This window comes from Saccoglossus kowalevskii, chromosome 20, assembly GCF_978046115.1.
Source record: "Saccoglossus kowalevskii chromosome 20, keSacKowa6.1, whole genome shotgun sequence".
NCBI classification, from domain to species: Eukaryota; Metazoa; Hemichordata; class Enteropneusta; family Harrimaniidae; genus Saccoglossus; species Saccoglossus kowalevskii.
Genome location: NC_140660.1, coordinates 20862805 through 20881683, shown reverse-complemented (window position 1 = coordinate 20881683; position 18879 = coordinate 20862805). Strand labels below are relative to the sequence as shown.

At 39.6% G+C, this 18879-nt stretch overlaps 1 protein-coding gene across 1 annotated transcript in view; it reads left to right on the top strand.

Annotated features, from left to right (window-relative positions):
* Window positions 1-9772: 9772 nt before the first annotated feature.
* Window positions 9773-18879, top strand: part of LOC100370883 (programmed cell death 6-interacting protein-like) — a 34314-nt gene continuing 25207 nt past the window's right edge. The window contains exons 1-5 of the mRNA XM_085494562.1: window positions 9773-9983; window positions 13357-13411; window positions 14116-14185; window positions 17896-18023; window positions 18687-18840. Coding sequence (XP_085350688.1) covers window positions 9775-9983; window positions 13357-13411; window positions 14116-14185; window positions 17896-18023; window positions 18687-18840 — 616 coding nt within the window. The 5' untranslated portion in view covers window positions 9773-9774. The remainder of the gene's footprint in view (window positions 9984-13356; window positions 13412-14115; window positions 14186-17895; window positions 18024-18686; window positions 18841-18879) is intronic.

Here is an 18879-nt window from a genome sequence, read left to right as displayed (position 1 = left end):
GGGCTGGACGCTGTTTATGATGGTTCTGGGAAGGCTTGTTTTTACCTTCTTCTTGTATCTCCAGCCTCGCTGTTTGACCTATACCACAGCTTTCTGGCATTTGGTCCTCCAACAGGTCTCCCTGGAGTAGTAGCACTCGCAGAAAAGTTTTTTTCTTATTTTGAGCATGTAGTAAATAACAAAGTTTTTTAATCCAAATGTATTGGAATTTGCCTGCCTTCTTGATCAGTAACAGATATGTTTTTTTGTTGCTGAGGTGAATACATTGAGAGCCACATTGTTTTTCGACCTTCTGAATCTAAGAAATGGGTGAACTCGAGGTCGTCCTGAATGGTGCACATCCATATGGTTCTTTGTGGGTACTAAGGCTAATCAGAGTGACCATCGTAGAAAAACATCATATCATATTTTATTTATGATTTTTCTTCTTTTTCACTGCTGTTGGTAATAAGATATAAAAGCAGCACGCAGTGGATGATACTGAACAATGTCCAGCCAGAGATTCACAACCTTTACAATCACACACCTAGAACCTCTCTGAGTTTATTTCATGAGTATATCCTGTATAGTGAGGAAAGTCCTATCTAAAGCCTCATTTATCTGATTAGCGTGTAGTACTGTCTCCTGCTTGTGATGGAGAGCTGAATCTCCTCACTGTTATCAGCAATTAGCACTGTCTTTCTCAAGTTGAATCTTAAGAGCGAATCTATTCCACAGGTTTTTGGTGAAACTAAAGGTTTGATTTCTCCAAGAAAGCTCTTGCAGGGGGTGCAAATATTATGGTCTTAAGGTATATCAAATTGCTGTCCCACCCCAAGGTTTTAGCACATGTTTCTTCAATTCTTCTGGAATTGGTTCATCAATGATTAATGTATTCATCCATAATCATCACAGTGAATAGGTATATACACTACAAGACCTACTTTCTAAATGAAGTACAGGAAGTTGTGACAAGACTAAAGAAAACTATATCATTAATCTCTTTATATGTCTCAGTCAGATTTTATCTTGGCCACAGGCTTTACAGAGCTATAACTCACCCTGAATTCCCCTGTTACAAGACCTGCATAGTACAAGGAATTGGATTTTGATAGAGAGTTTTCAACCCACATATTCACATAGTTCATACCAACCATAGACTCCGGTCAGTCAAAATGACTATTTTGAACTATAGGCATTAATATGCAATTAAGCCAATGACGGAGAGAGAAATCTAGGTCAGCATTCTTTATTCTATGTTTTTGTCATATTACCTCAAACCCTGCAAATAGAAGTGTGCATGGAATCATGGGAAGAAACGTCATAAAGATGATTGACAGGTCATACTTGTTTTCAACTCTGGAAGGACAGTTGGAATCTTCCAGGTGGTCTTGTGATTTACATAACAAAGGGTGTTTACAACTTTGGAAGGACAATTGGGTTCTACCAGGTGTGCTGTTATTTGAATTACAAAGGATGTTTATAATCTGAGTTTCCTACGTGACACAGCTGCTAGCAAGATCACATTCCGATTGGCTCATGTGGAAACCCAAGTGGTATCACTGAATTTGGGCCATTTATGCCTATAAATCGGACTGGGGGCAGTTGTGGTTCATCATTTCTACTGTGTATCCTGTGTATCCAGGCTTCAACCATCATTCTGTGAGAATTGTATGAACTGCTCTGCGATCTTTTGCTTCAGTGGTGCCCTCCAGAATACCAGCTTTCCTCTGCAAGCAAGACTCCTGTATTTCTTCGTTGTTGTGTTGCAGAAGCCATTGACTGTCATCCATTTCTGCATCCTGGAACTGTGAATTATCACCAATGCCCACTTCCCTGGGCAATCCCCTATTTTAGTGACTTTATTCATTGTATTTTTCTGTGCTTTATTTTTTTGTAATTATTTTGAGAGGTATTAAAGCCAGGAGCTTTAACTCGATATTTTTGTGTATGTGTATTTCATTTTTAAGTCCTATTGTCTTGTTTACCCCCATACTAGCAGTGAAAGAACCCCCTGTCCAGTGTGAGTTCTGTGGGTGGTCCTCTCAATTGCAATAAGAAGGCCTCGCACTGTGACAACCTCATAGATTTTGTTCCACGTCACATAATACGTGACCAAGATCAAGAGGTCAGCACCATCTTGCCTTATGTTCACTCCCTTGTTTTCTCTGTATACAAGGATCAAAGCCAATTGCTATGAAAAGTGGGGTAGTTAGGAGGGACCTGGAGTCCATGGTGGGTATGAACTATGTGAATAGGCAGGTTGAAAACCCTCTGCCTAAATTCACTACATTCAATTACCTACCATAGACTCCGGTCAGTCAAAATGACTATTTTGTACTTTAGGCAGAGTCAGGCGCTGAAAGTTAATGGGTTTCCGTAAACACAGAAATAAAGGAGTACTCAAAATGAAGGGTGTCCCATCCCAGGACAAATTTTTTTTATGACTTCAACTTAGCTAAGATGTAATGTCAAAATGGTGTCTAACCTTGCAATCGCACAAAACTTATGTGCTCACACTTAGTGTCTATGTAGACCCTGTGCTGAAGACGCTAATTGGTCAAAAGTCTCAAACATTGGAGAAGTGATCCACCTAAAAATGGAAGTCAGGGAGGCTGGCCTGTCCTGGCCATAACACATACACATATCCTTGCTCCTCTCAAACTCAAAGCTCAAACCAGGCATAAAAGCAACTCCTCCTGATCCCCCAGGCCGACAATATTGACTAAACAGGGGATGACGATCGGATGTGAATTGTGCCCTGAGATTTGGATCTTGATGTGAAACCTGATTCATGTCTTTAGCACAGCTTGATTGTCCATAAAGGCAACACAACTGTCCGAGAAGACATGGATCCTAACTCAGAACGACACCTACCAGAGGGGAGAGCTAGTAGGAAGACTGTTTTCTACGTCAAATGTTTTCCACGTCAGCAGTGCTAATTACAGTAGTTCAAAGGGTAGTCTGCTTGGAGCTGACAACACAACTGACAAATCTCACGGTGGTTCCCTAGATTGGGGTCTATGCCTCTGATTGTGAAAAGCAGTCAACAGTCTCCTAATAGTAGGAAAATTGGCTAGTTTGTCCTCAAAAGAGTTCTCAAAGGTGGGAGACCTAAAGCCAACAATTGCTGCATATGACAAACCTAACTCGTCTGACAGATAGATGAAAAAATCAGCTTTCTGGCCAACAGTGGAGTGGCATGGATCAACCTCCTTTCCACTACGCCAATAAACGTATGCCCACCACTTAGAGTCATAGGCTGCATTGGTGGAACCCTTATTCGTCCTGACCAGTACATTGGCAGCCCGCTCAGATAAACCTTCCATCTATGCAAGTCCACTGATGGCTTCCATGTATGCAAAAGTGGTACACTGCTGGGCTTATTGGTAGTGTGCTGTCCAGATGATGACATTTCCAACAGTAGTGAAAACCAGGCCTTGGTTGACCAGTTGGGCGCCAACAGTGTCAAAATGCAGGTGTGCTCCTGTTGAAGTGTCTCCAGTACTTGGTGATCAGTGGGAAGGAAGAAAAGGCATACGTGTCCATGTGGGTCCACGGATCGATAATGTGTACATGGCCCATTCTCCTGGAGTCGGCAGGAGTGTCATGTACGTCGGGAGCTTTGCCTTCCAGGGTGTGGTAAATAGGTCTATCTTGGGATCGGGGATTTGGTCCCCCCTCCTTGTTGATGTAGGAGACCAACGCTGTGCTGTTTGTTTGAGCCAATTGATGGGGTGGCCCTGAATCTAATGCAGGGCCATATTCCTTGGGCTTGTTCATCCATTTGGTGCACTCCCCAATCTGTGAGGAAGGCATCCAGGATTAGAGTCATAGACGTGGTGAGTTGGTCTAAGGGAACCTCCTGCCTGAGGTTGGTAATTGCCATCCATCAGGGCAAGGAATCCCTCGCTTGGTCCAAGAGAGTTTTTTGCCTCTTCAGTTTCCCTAGGCGAGAGCGGGGTTGCAGTGGGCAGCTGCACAGTGCAGCTTGGAGAACTACCCTGTGAACTGACGTCATTATCCTAATGATGCACATCTGTTTTTGAAGAGACACAGAGAGAATGTCTAGATGTTCGGCTAGACTGCCTATTGCTAGGCAACAGGCCTGCAATATCCGCACCAAGCTGCTACTGTGTCAAACTCTATGCTCAGAAACACAGTGACGTGTTGGGTTTGGCTAGGACTTCTTTAGATTTACTAGAAATTCTAATTGTTGTAGTAATTCCTGTGTTAGCATTACCTGCTCAGCCAAAATCATTCGTTTTGGTTGTGTAGCAACCAGTCATCTAGGTATGGGTTGATGTGTACCCTGAATTTGAATACTTGGCCCAAATGGGCAAAACGGATGAGTCAATGAATTGCTGGGTGCACTGGTATGTGCAGGTGAGCATCGCTTAATTCTAGTGAGGCTAACCAATCGAAAGGAGACAAAAACTGTGTTTGGTGTCTCCATATGAAACTGATCGAGTGACACATACTGATTTATCTTGCTTAGATCCAGAACTGGAAGCCAGCCACCTGTAGCTTTTGGAACTACAAACACATGTGTGTAAAAGCCCAGACTTGTTGCCGGATCTTCTACCCTGTGTAGGGCACCCTTTGTAAGCAAACTGTCTACCTCTTGCCAGATTGCTTCCACTTCGAGGGGATCCCTGGCAGCACCACAATGGAGGAGGGCATCGACAGAGGAGATGGAGATAGCAGCAGAATTGTGTATTCATGTGCCACCACATGGAGTGTCCAAGGGTCGGCTACCCACTGCTTTCAAGCAGGAATACATCAGCACAAATTTGAATGCGACAGGGATATGTGGCCATGGTTTCGGCAGTTCTACATTGGGACAATCTCTTCTCTGCCAAGGCGAATCTCCTCAAGGTTTGTAAGAGTCGAAAAGCTCAAACTCTGCCCACGCAAAATGCTTGCCCAACCATCTTGTCACAGATAAAAACGTCAAACTCACTTCCCTGAGACGACCATCCGAAAAAGAGGATGATCTATCACATGGTTCCTTCTCCTGGGGAAATGCCGCTGCTCTTCCCTCCCCCAGGAGAGTAGGGGCGCTTACCTCCTGGCTGCTTGCAGCCAGTGGGTGCAGACTTTGGCCATTGAGCACTCTCTGATTGGGATCCCGTCTGCTTGGCCTTGGCAGCAGCCAAGCGTAATAGATTCAAGTGTGCTGGCCACAACTGTTTCTGACTGAGATGCAGGGAAACTCCATGAAACGCGGCCATCCCCCTTTACCTTTCCTGCTGAACAAAAGTTTATCGCAGGAAGCAACCAAGGGATCTGGTTGGGGTGAGAGGTTGGGCTCCAGACTCCATTGGCTCTGGTGTCCAACACCACACCTAGTGGTTAGCGCTTGGTCCAGTGGAAAGCGTTAGTCATTAGATAACTCCACCCTGGGGGCTTAGGACTATATTCTTCTTATTCTTTTGTAGGGGACCAATGCCCGCCTATTGTGTATGTATCCTCCGCCACATTCAGCAATCTTCCAGTTTAGAAGAAGACATTGCCAGTAACTGTCTCCGACTGACGATCCCTGGCCGACAGGAAGGGGGGAGAGACCAAACCAATGCTGTGCCCTGCTCGGTCCCCCTCCAGATCGAAGGCCTGACTGCCATCACCACCCCTGTCAGTCATTTGTGGACTAGGCCTCAGCCGTACCACAGGCCTGCGCCCCACCTGCTTCCCAATCAATGGGTTTGAGCTGGGATCGGGGGAATCCCAGGTGGACGCACCCTTTGAATGCAAATGTTGCTTCCTGGTGTGCTTTTTCCCATTCACCAACCTAGTGGAGGCAACCCGCTCTGCCTGCAGCTTGTTCACCCGACCTGAAAGTGACGAAATTTGTCCTGACAGGTCCTCGAACATCGCTCGAATGTTGGAGGCAAACCCAGTACCAGGTAAGAAAGGATCCACAGAGGGACCCGCAACAGGCCCCATAGTAGCAGTATGCTCCAGGGGCACGGCCTTGCTGTAGCCAGGAATGATTGAGCAGACCTCTGCCTGTAATAGCAGTCTCCAAGGATACCCTCCACTCTCCAATGCAGCACCCCAGGTACTGGTAGATGAATGAAAGGGCTTCCCACTCATACTAACACTCCTCTCACTCACCGGCAGGGTCACCCGAAACAATCATGTGACTAGCCCAAGCTCAGGTCAGTCTCAGCAACATGAATGCGGTTTTGGAAACTATCCCAGGTCTGGGGATTCCAATTCGAGCACACGCCCTCATGGCAAAACCCTGAACTCCGAACGCATTCTAAACAAAGGTGACATTTGATATGGGGGTTCCAAGCCAGGATATCCTGGTGGCACCTAAAGCCAACCTCGGCGTTTATCAATCTAGTAAAACTCGCAAATTACGGCGTCGTTACCGTATTTTTAAAGTTTTAAATAAAATTAATATAGTACCAATAATATATTATTTCCTCTTTTTTACAGTCAGAGAAATGGTTAATGTTAAATGTAACTGGGAATTACCAATAATCAATAATATGCAACAGGTGATACTTTGAATTATGACGACGAGGCCATCGACTGTACGAATGAAAACCCAAGTTATTTTATCCGAATAATAAAACAGGTTTTATAATTGAAAGTGAGCTTATAACAGAGAGCATGAACACACTTGTAGCACGACGAATATCAATAGTATATTCATTGTCATTGCGACCTGTTGTTTTTTTTAGAGAAAAAACCTTGCAACTTAGCATAGTAAATTTCCACAGTATTTCCACATTTACTTTTAAAACTGACTGTGTGGTACCTTCACACTATTTCGCTGTTATACAAGTCGTTAATCGACGCAATTACACCATGATTACTTTGAAATATGCCCGAAACTTAGCATAGTACATTAACAATTTTTACATGTTCCCCTATTTAGTCAGCCGTTAATCTATGCAATTATTACACTAGTGAATTTTAAAAAATCCAACAACCTTATAGTTTATTAATGTGATGAATGCCTTCAGATTCAGAAATATGTATACACACGCGATATAGATCGATTTTAGAATTATTTTCCAATTCGATAGCTGCAGTATTTGCTCAGAAGGTGTCATCTTTTGAACCTGTTGCACATGAGATGGTGCAGATTTTGTTCAGTGAACCTGGTCATTGGGTGACTATTTCCACTATAGGCTATATTGGTAATCAAGTCAATTTTTATGATAGCTTGAATTCTGAGATGAGTGACAGTGTACTTAGGCAGACTTGTGCAATTATGAGAGTTCCAGAAAACACTATAGAGATCAACCATGTTCAAGTTCAACAGGCAGGTGGTACTGATTGTGGATTATTTGCTATTGCCTTTGCAACATCTCTGAGTATGGGAACTGCAGTTACAATGTTAAACCAGGGAGAAATGAGAACACATTTGATAAAATGTTTGGAAAACAAAAAATTTACTCAATTCCCACAGTGTAGGTCATCAGGTCGAGAAAACAAATCTAAAACGATAACCTACAAAGTTTTTTGTAACTGTAGAATGCCGGAATCAGATGCAATGGTGCAATGTGATAAATGTTTTGAATGGTATCATAAGGATTGTGAAGATATTCCAAATAATGTATTTGATGAATGTATTGTACTTGGTATTGTAGCACATGTAAACGAATTAAAAATGTGATTGATTGATTGAATGAAAGAATGAACTACAAGAAACCTTCAATTCCTGAATTAAATTTAAATATTCATAAATTTTATTTGATATAGTTTTATAAAGATTTCTATATATCAGATATATTTATTCATTTCATGTAATGTTCTTTTTGTTTAGTTTAGTTTTAGCGTATAATGTAATTTTTGCCTCCCAAAATCCAACCCTTGGGTCCTCGTCCCGGGAGGTGTTCAACATAAAATAATTTTACTATATTTGTTTGAATTAAAGCTGCTACTATTCAGCATATTCCTTCTTACAGTGAACATTGCATCTGTCATATGTGTATGTATAGCCACAACTATGCACATGGATTCCTGTTATGGAAGAGAAAACAAAATATAGTTTATTCATACAAAATATAGGTTAGTTTATTATTTGAAATTCATTATGGTTCTGTAGATTTTCATTTAAATCATTGTACATGTGTAATAACCAAATGTGAAGCTGTTTGAACATAGCAATGCATAAACATTCAATGATGATGACAACATAAGAATATTCATAGAATGGTGAATGTGTTGTACAGCAAAGTAGTTGGTATATTGTGATAATAATTAAAAGCATTCTAATAATACTGACCCAAGATGATCAGATAAGGAAATCAATGTCCCCGCCTAAATGGGAAAATTAAACCAGTGCATGTTAAATTACAAGGCTATGTAATGATTTCTCAATACATGTTCATGCAGGCTCTACCTAGTCATTTCTGAAGTAATTTGATTTACTATTTTCCAGAGAAATCAAGTAACGTATCTCCTGAAGAAAATTATGTTAATAGTGTATTTTCGTTATATAACGACGCCGTGATTTGCGAGTTTTATTAGATTGATAAACTCCAAGGTTGGCTTTAGGTAAACGTAGTGTTCCAAGTTCCCAACACCGGAGGGCGTACAAAGGTTCCGGCAATGGCTGGTAAAAAATGCGCGAATTAAAATTATTTCTACCGTACACGACAATGAAACCATTGTAACAGTATTTTATCAAAACGCCGACGGTGATTCGCGAGTTTTATTAGATTGATAAACGCCGAGGTTGGCTTTAGGTAAACGTAGTGTTCCAAGTTCCCAGCACCGGAGGGTATACAGAGGTTCCGTCAATGGTTGGACTTCACATTTTCGTATAAAATGCGCGAATTGAAATTATTTCTGACAACGACACCACTGTGAAAGTATTTTATTCAAACACCGGTGGCAAAACAAGTGAAAAATCTGTATATGACGGCCGAAACTACACATAGAACGTCGGTACGTTTACTTCCGGGACGTGGCAATAGCCACATTGTCTCCTGCCACGCCCGTGGCAGTAGCCATATTGTCTCCTGCCACGGGCGTGGCACGAGACACTCCGTTATTATATATACTAGTAGTTTATTTTACCGTAACATAAAGTTTATCTATAACAGAAGTGATTTATTAAATGCAACTCGTAAATCTTCACAATATTTTGTAATGGATCTGAAAAATAAAATGCATTAAGGATCACACAATAAAATGTTGCGCCATACAAAACTGCTACAAATTGAAACATTAGTTTTAGTGTTTTTACATAGCAGAGCTTTTTCTTTGAAAACTTGCGTCACTGAAATCGACAACAGTCGGGGAAACAGGAGCGTTTCTTTTTTTGTGTGTTGTGTTGTTACACAGCGTAGCCAGACGGTCGCCGATGTGATGTCTGTGATTCCGATGTAATGTCTGTGTTTTTTCTTTGAAAAGAAAATTTGCGTCACTGAAATCGACAATGTTCAGCCAATGTTGAAATCAACAACTTGAACATGTCGGAGAACCAGTAGCGTTTGTGTGTGTATGTAAACTTGCGTTGTTGAAATCGTTGTTGAAATCGACAATAAAACAGTCACGGGAGTTAGTCAAAAACAGTCAGTGAAACGGATGCGTCACTGGGTATGTTGTGTAGCATATAACATCTGGAAATAAAATGCCGCCACGGCAACAGACGTGAAAGAAGGTGACAATTGTTGACCAATGACCAGTTTACACCTCGACATTCACAACTGGCCGAGTTGTGCATTTTTTTCTTGGCCGAGTTGAAATCTGGCCGAGTTCGGTTGTATTCTAAATCGTGACTAGTCGTGACGTCACTGGGTCAAATGACCATGATGTCATTCCAAAATGGCGACGTCTTTCGTGAGTATACCATTGAAAGTCAGCTCCGAAGTCGACTTAAATCGGCCTTTCAAAACGTTCATCGAAAACACATATGGAGTCGAAGAAGGCGGTGAAGATTATGGGCAAGCTATCAAAGAGTTCACAAAGTTGAGAACGAATGTCTGCTGCAAAGCGCTCGATAAACACGAGTCGTCGCTGGACTCGCTTCATAGGTAAATATAAGGATCGAGTCCTGTTTCTCGATCATTGACCACTACCGACGATGACACCCACAACAGATAGTTGTCATGTTCAATTTTCAATTCAATTGATGAGCCTACGCTTTTATTTGCATTACCGACAGTTTTTATTTCTTATTAGCAATTTCGATTACAATGGGAGCCAAATGTGTTGCACGTAACCCGGCCATTCATTGCCCAGTACCCAGCCCTGCGTACAGTGCTGTGTGTACGGGGACGCGTTCGGTTGATAGATGTCCCCACCACAGCCCTGCGAACTTCCATAGACAAAGTCCGGGACTTTGAAAAATATAACTTTTTTATAGACCATAGACCATGGAAGGTACTAACGGAAGGAGCCACGACGCCTATCAAGTGGCCACTTAAGCCTCTTTCCTTTTGTTCCAACCCAAATTAATCCTGATAGGAACATTGTCTAGCTCATCTTTGATGTCCATGAAAGTTTGCGATTGTTTACACGAGTAACGAGGGAGCGGAGTATGATATAACCTTTTAATGTGACCGTAAAATATATGCGCATTATGAAACTACGGTTATCACACATGCGCACTGAGTTTGTTTAGGTGTGGAAAGTCAAAATACATATTTCACAACCGGAAATTCAACAGATGAACGTTTGACATATTTCACATGTTTTAAATATTAGCAACTGTAACTATAACAAGATTTCGAGTGCATACAACAACAATTCCTAAGGACTCCTAAAAAATACTATCACAGAAAAAATGTCTAGACATGCTCTTCTTTCGATACTATCTTTTCTGTTGGTGTTCGTCGATGTCCGGTGGTCAAAAATGTTGACAGTTTCGGGCGCCAAACCCACGCACTGACAATGGTACCATTGAATAATGCAATCGTCACAAGCAATCATTGATTAACTCTCATTACCATTACAAATACAAAATTCACGATATTTCATCAGTTCTTCTTTAATCAATGTTATATGTGACAATTTTCCATAAGAGTTCGCCAAGATTTCCAGAAACAACAGCATTCAAACTAAAATTTGTTTTTCAATATTGTACATGCGAGGTTCGACTATCGCTTCCGAACATGCTCCGAATATTACCAAATGCTCGAGATTAGCATAACCCATTGTACAAAGGTGCTAAAAGCTAACAAGAACAATGTTTGTGAATAAACATTGACAAACGATCATGGGGCAAAGCTAAAACAATAGCGTCGTGGCTCCTTCCGTTAGTACCTTCCATGCATAGACAAAGTGCGGGAGCGCACCGTAATTGGTGCGCAAGTTAAAAATAAGTAGTTTCTCAGTCGAAATCGGTTGAAATGACGATAGTTATCCGTAACAACCATTATAAAGTTATCTGAAACTGAAATGTCTTTAAAAAAAACAACTAGTAAAGACGGACAAATTGTAAACGCGTAGGTACCGGAGGAATTATCCACCAAACGCCGCCATTTTTAATTTCATTCATGCAAGAGAATGCGTTTGTTTTTAGAGCAAAGTAGCCGATTTCATCCACAATTGGACTCCGAACTGGGAGTTCTGGATATATCTGGTAATCGATCATCATTTTTGGTACCTGGGCATATTATTTCATTAAAAAAGTTATATTTTTCAAAGTCTCGGACTTTGTCTATGGAAGTTCGCAGGGCTGTGGTGGGGACATCTATCAACCGAACGCGTCCCCGTACACACAGCACTGTACGCAGGGCTACCCAGTACCGTACTGTGTACGTTACAGCTAGGCAAACACAATGTTAAGGAAATCGTTCTCCCGACCTTCCGCCATTTGACACTTAGTGAAAATACGGTGTTATTTCGAAAGGACCGTGTTTTTGTATTTGTTTGCTAACGTGTTTGTCGTAATGCCCGTCGATGTTCACCTGTAATTCACATTAGCGTTAGATGGTTGGACTAGACTAAGTATACGTCTTTTTTTGCAATACTAACACTAGTTCACAGGGCACAGTGGTTGTCTAAAAATCCCGGAACCGGAACGTGAAATTAAAAATATTTGGGCGTATGGGTTGTTCAATATAAGTGATATTGCATTAATGGACTTAGTTTGTATATTATTAATGTTATTTATTTTATTATAATCGCAATTTGTAGTTGTGTGTACACTCATTCTAATAATGTGGATGAAATAATAGGCAGAAAGCATACATGTATGTTTACACTTCACGTCTTGGGTCGATGTGTTACACTTGAGTCCTGTGAGGTCCTTGTTGCTTCCAAATGCTTCCGAGTGCTTCCAGAATCCAGTATTAATTTACCCACTGCATCTGTTTTTTCACAGTATTCTTATTTGCCAATTTTAAATTCTGGAAATTGACAATTCAATATCACATGATGGTTCTTGTGAAATGATTCATATGGTGGTTGAACTATGACCTTGACATACGGTTAATAAATTATGCTGGTGATGTTTTTGGTTTAGGTTTTAGATTTAGGCTAGTCTGCTAAGGGTACTTTTTCTATTTTACCAAGTAGTGAAAAATTGAGTTACAGAAATAGTTGTTATTTGTAAATGGCCACAAGGATCTTGTTAAGGGCAAGAGACCAGTAAGACTTGTTTTTCCTATTCTATTTTCTAGCATTGCATCGCATCTCTTGGCCATGAAATTCCTGGTCTTCAGAACATGCGATAATTGTGATGATGTTAAAAAGTAGAACTCTCTTTGGAAAACAAAAACAAGTCACATGATTGTCTCCCTCCCACAAGATCATGACATCCATTTGTAATTAACTATTACGATAACTATTTTTTAAATTAGTGAAAAAAGTTAATTAGTTAATGCCAGCTAATTGTAAAGATCAAAGACATTTAATTCTGAATGATAACTACAGTGAAAGGCAGAAAACCGTACCTTAGTTAATAAAAAACATATTACTAGTATAACAATTTATGAGGATCGTCAGGTTTCATTCAAATTCATGATTGTTACAAGCGTTCCATATTGTCTATTCTCAAAGACGGACCAGAAAAAGAAGTCAGTAAAAGACAAAACATTTTTTTATTAGCATGGGGGAAAGTTTGTTGGCGTGGGGGAAAACAGGTTTTTATTCGAACATTCATTGTTTATTTTTGTTTGTAATTGGTCCTGGCAACGTTGGGATGATCACGACGAAGCTCCGTCTTTGAGAATGCTCATAACAAGCCTTCAAATGACGTAGCAACTGTAACCGCCCATTTATTCTAAATGAAGAGCTTGATGATTGGATGGAGTTGAACTAAATCATTAATGTTAATTAGAATTCATGATGATGTCATCATATCGTTTCGCATTTGGTCAAATTTATATTAATAAAACATTTATAATATTCCTTTCACTGTACCTAATCTAATCTTCAAACCTACAATACTTTTTTTTTCAGATATTATGACCAACTGATTGCAATTGATGCCAAGTTACCGATCACTGAAAATCAGGTAAAGTCTTGTTGAAATGCAGGGTAGCCTGACAAGTTCGTGTGATTTGCGCCCTCAACGGTGCTCCAAACCATACACACGCCTGACAGAACGATGTAGTGTTTTACTTCCCCCAACGATTTTTTTATCGGTACCAATCAAATTGCAGGAATGTCAGATAGTGACAGCCATCAAAGAGTAACCATTCACAGCAGAGTTTATTTGTTGACCTAATGTGAGTTGCACTCTCTGTGTGTTGTTACCATGACCACCAAAATGAATATTCATTGAACTCATTGCAAGAAAGCATGAATTTTGCGAATTCGGAGTATTGATCTTGTCGATGAGACATGCACTATATTCTGTCAGGCGTTACTAGTAATGGGGTCTGATGCCATTTTGCCGGCGAAGGCGCCACTCACACCTACATGTCAGGCTCAGTGCAGGGTTGTTTAACTCTAAAAAAAAACTTGAGAGTTGTTGAGACTCTCTTAAACAGTGTAATAGAATCACCCCTACGTGTGCAACATACATAAATTTGATTGTTTAAAATTGTCTCATAGTTTGAGTTTGCGCTGTTTTTTCCTGACTTCAGCTGTTTTCATGGGCGTTCCACAGCAGCTCGCACAGAACCCATAGAAATACATAGTACAGTGGTGCACATTCTGTGACGTAGCTCCATCCCCAAAAGTATTGACATTCTCTAAACCTTTTTTTTATTTCAGATTCGTGTTACGTTCACATGGCAAGATGCATTCGATAAAGGGTCATTCTTCGGCGGAGCCAAAAAGCAAAGTGAGTGGTTGCCATGGATACACATACTTTTCTGTATTTTTCTCTTCAGTGACATGGTTGATATGTTTTGATCCCTCTTATTTATCATGAACTGTAGAATACTTTATTTTCACTTGGAATTAATTTTCACTGAACAAATGATTCAGTAAAAATAAAATCCAGTGAATATACCCTTTTTTCTATGTTTTACATTCAATTCGAAAATCAGTAAAAAATAAAATCCCTACAAAACAATTTTTTCGGCGAAAATTAATTCCAACTAAAATAAAGTATTGTACAGTATATAAATTTCAATCACTGGATGAGAATTTTTAAGTATGTACTCCAGTGCTGTGTGGCTCGTATTTTTTCAGTATTCTCCCTTCAATAGGTCTTAACCTTTTCACCACAAGTTCACCACCTTCCTTTCATCACAAATTCACAAAATAGCCCCTTTTATAGTTTGTACTTTACTTGAGAAGATTGGAACATAAATAGTAAAATTTTTTGAGTAAAACGGAAAACAATAATTTTGTGAGTATGGGAAAATTGAAAAATTATGTAGCAGTAAACATTTCACTTGAAACATTAACCCATGTAATCACAGTGGCTTTCATAAACATTTGCCCATGTGTAAACCATCTAAAATGATCAAATAAGATGCTATATTAGTGGCCCTACATATGCAAATTTGCTAATTGTTGTACATAATATTGTTAAAGGCCCATGTCCTGAATGATCGAAGTAGAACATACACTCCCTCAAAAATCTTTGACTTACTTGTTGTAAAAAGAACGAAAATTCGGATCATTCTCAATTTACATGTCGGCATGATAACAACTGTGTCCGTGGTTGATGTTGTCAAGAAATAAGTATAATAACTGACAAGGTGTGATTTCTGTGGGGATGACACGCATATAAATTAACAATCAGTGTGGACGAGAGACATTTTTGTGATTATAAAGCAAACCTAAGTGCAGTTTGCAGTAAACAGTGCCACGCCATGGAAAAAAGTTATCATTTTCTAATTTTTTCTAACACGTTTATTATTTTCTTTCAAAACATCCTCACCGATGTTAAATATATCCATGTTCTAAAATGTATTTGAGAAAAAAATGCATTCAAGGGGCAGTCGTAACTAATTGCCAACTCAATCGATTTGACTTTTGCTGGATTTATTTTTTGTCTGAATGTCACTTCGTCAGATTTTTTTTTCAACCACAGGTAATGCACCAAAATAAAAGTTGAAACGGCTTAGTCTTTTCCACGAAACGAAATGAAACAAAATAAAACGAAACGAAACCCTAACCCTAACCCTAACCTTAGATTTTGAACAACCTCAAACATCGTCACGTCCGTATTTCACAGTGTGAAATTTTCTCAGATATTATTGGGCCAATGAAAAAAAAATGCGAGTTAGGGTTAGGGTTTGGGTTTCGTTTCGTTTCGTTTCGTGGAAAAGACTAAGCCAGTTGAAACATATATTTTCACTACAGTCATACAGTTGAAACATTTGTTTTTACACCAGAATGCTATAGGCAAAGGTTTATGCAGACACTCTCATGAATAAAATACAATGTTAAAAAGCTGTTTTCAAATAATCCATGACTCCAAAGTGGGGTTCTCCAGGTGATCAGCATCTCGTTCGGAATAGGGGTCCGGGCCATGCATAATCAGCTAGTCAATAAACATGAAAATATATCGAACCATATATCAGCACCACCACCGAGTCCATGGCTAGTATATTCATAGTCACATATATTCATATACGGTGTACACTAATATTTAATAAATAATACGATTCATGATAATTTATTATGGATTCAAATAACTGAACTAGTCAAAATATCTCGCCACCATTTTGTCTGGCACACCAAACATACGGACAGGCTTATATGACGAGTAATAGAAAACAAAACCATGTCGTTCATATTCAAATTGAATGAGCATATGACAGTGATACTGACACAGTGCATACCCGCCGTCAATCTACCCAAAAGTACACTTATCGTAACAGGACACTAGCTGGTTGTTGATCGGCTGTAACCCAGTGTTCTCCACAAGGGGTTTCAGGTGGGCGGCCCATCAAGTTTTACGGCCGCCTAGTACACCCGCCCATCAATGTACCTCCAGCTGAAATTATTTGTAAAAAGCTTGCATTGTTCTTCCCAAGCCTAAACAAAGGAGTAGTTGCCCAACCCTTTATTTTGCTATTGTTTCAAGAGTCCAACCATAAACAATGACCACTGGAAGTCTGCAAGCAGTTATTAAGTGTATTCGTGGCAATGTGTCAATCGCCTGAATTCATTGTTGCCACTTATTGCTCACGATACGCAACTACAGTGGTTTCAATTTACAGCTGTATTTTTAATAATCGTCTTCGGATCACGGAAGAAAGAAGTAAATACGAACGAAATGTATATACACAGAAAATAAACAAATATATTAGCAGATTGCATGTAAACTCGAACAAAAATTAAAATTCTAGCCGTATTTACAACGTTCGCTCGATTTTCATCGTGAAAGCAGCATGAAGAAGGCAAACTGGTCATTTTTCGCCTACCCCATTCAACGACCGTTGGCCACCCACCGCTGTTGACGCTGTAACGATTTAGTATCTAAGTTGTAATAGTAGTTTATAAATTAATAAACGCTGCTCAGACTGATAAATATGATCTATAGAAGATAATACTTGGTAATCGTAGTCCTTAATAACTATTAAAAATAGCTAGACGTTTTGAGCAATGGCTATCGATAAAGAGCCATTGCTCGAAACGTCTAGCTATTTTTAATAGTTTCAAATTCAACATGCACACTGTGCATGCAGGAAAAAAAAAATTCTATTTCAATTCCTGCAACGCAAATAAAAGTAACGCTGAGTGGAAAAGCAAAATGGCCACAGAAAATAACGGCTGATATTCGAGACACGTGAATATTTCCATGCTGTAGAAATAAATGTATTTTCTTGCTCTTGGATTCTTGTCATGACTGCGACTCCTTTGTTCTCACTGAATCCACTACATGGATAAGCAGATTTGGATTATAAACTAACTAAATGTTTGGATAAGTTAGCCAGCTCATCATGGGGTACGTTGACTATGTCACGTGACTTTGATTGACAGTTGTGCATTTAGTAACGCGTTGGTTGATCCGTGGTCATATCTGTCATTACTTGATCGAAATCTCAACGTACACGCTATTTGTGACCACAATCGTAATGTCACACCAAGGCTAGTATATTCATAGTCACACCTATCTTTTTTTGGTACGACATAGTGGCCGAAAGTACACTGCAAAAAGCAATTTACTGAAAAATTACCAGAGCTGTGTACAGCAGCAGAACTAATCCCCCTTGTTTGGGGTTCCATTTATAGTCTATATGTCCGTTTAAATCAACAATTTTTGTTGTTCAACTTAAGTGGCCCTAAATTAGCTAATTGTTATACATAATATTGTTAAATCAACTTATTTTTGTTGTTCAACCTGAGTGGCCTTAAGTATGCAAATTAGCTAATTGTTATGCATAATGTTGTGAAATCAACTTATTCTTATTGTTCAACCTAGGTGGCCCTGTATATGCTAATTACCAGTGGCAAAATGTTATGCTTAATGTAATGCAGAAAAATCAATTTATTTTTATTGTTCGTTCTTGGTGGCCTTAAATATGCAAATTACCATTTTTTATGCATAAGATTACCGAATTATCAAGTTATTTTTATTGTTCATTTTAGGTGGTTCTACAGCAGGCTTTGAGAAAGTTGGTGTGTTGTTTAATATTGGTGCAATGCATAGTCAGATTGCCTCTGTGCAAAGTCTGGAAAGTGATGAAGGACTTAAAAAAGCAGCTCGACATTTCCAGGTAGTTGATTCACATTGCTAACATTTTATAGATGTGACTAATTTTTTTATGATTCTCTGGTCTGTTGGATAAGGAGACTCTCAACATGTACATTCCAAAACCTCATCACACAAATACGTTCTGACTGTTTATAGACTACACTTTGCCTCATTATCAATAGACAGTGGCCTGTTGGTGCATTTAACTTAGTTTTACAAATTACAAATGAAGGAAATCTAAAGCCAAATTATTTTTATTTGCGCCTTTAGGTGTCACCACCTGTTCCCTCTTTTCATCACAGATTCACAAAATAGTCTGTTTACAGTCTTCACTTTCCTTCAGAAGATTGAAACAAAAATAGCTAATTTTTTTGAGTAAAAACTGAAATGGACTCAAATTGTCTGTATTTAAACACCTTTCACGGTGGCCAACAGGTCACGTCGAAGAATAGTCTACTCGTTCACACCCCATTCACAATAGTCTCAACCAACATGATTATTGTAATCAGGGATGCCCTCAACTCATTAAATGTCTAAAAATAGAGGGCTGGGCTTATACTCGGGGAGGGGCTTGTGATCAGGGAAGTATGGTAAATTTTTGGGGAAAATTCTGTTTAAAACCATTAATGTCCTAATAATCACCTCGTAATTTTTGATCAGTATTGTATTTTGTTTTTATCACCAGTTGTCGGCAGGTATATACAGTTATCTAAGAGACCATGTATATACGCTCACGCCAACTATCCGGACACCAGACATAGAACCAGATGTACTCTCCACTTTGTCGGCTATAATGCTGGCTCAAGCACAGGAAGTATTCTTCAAAAAAGCAGTCATGGGTGAGTGTACTATGATGCGCTTATGACTTAAAGTGCTTG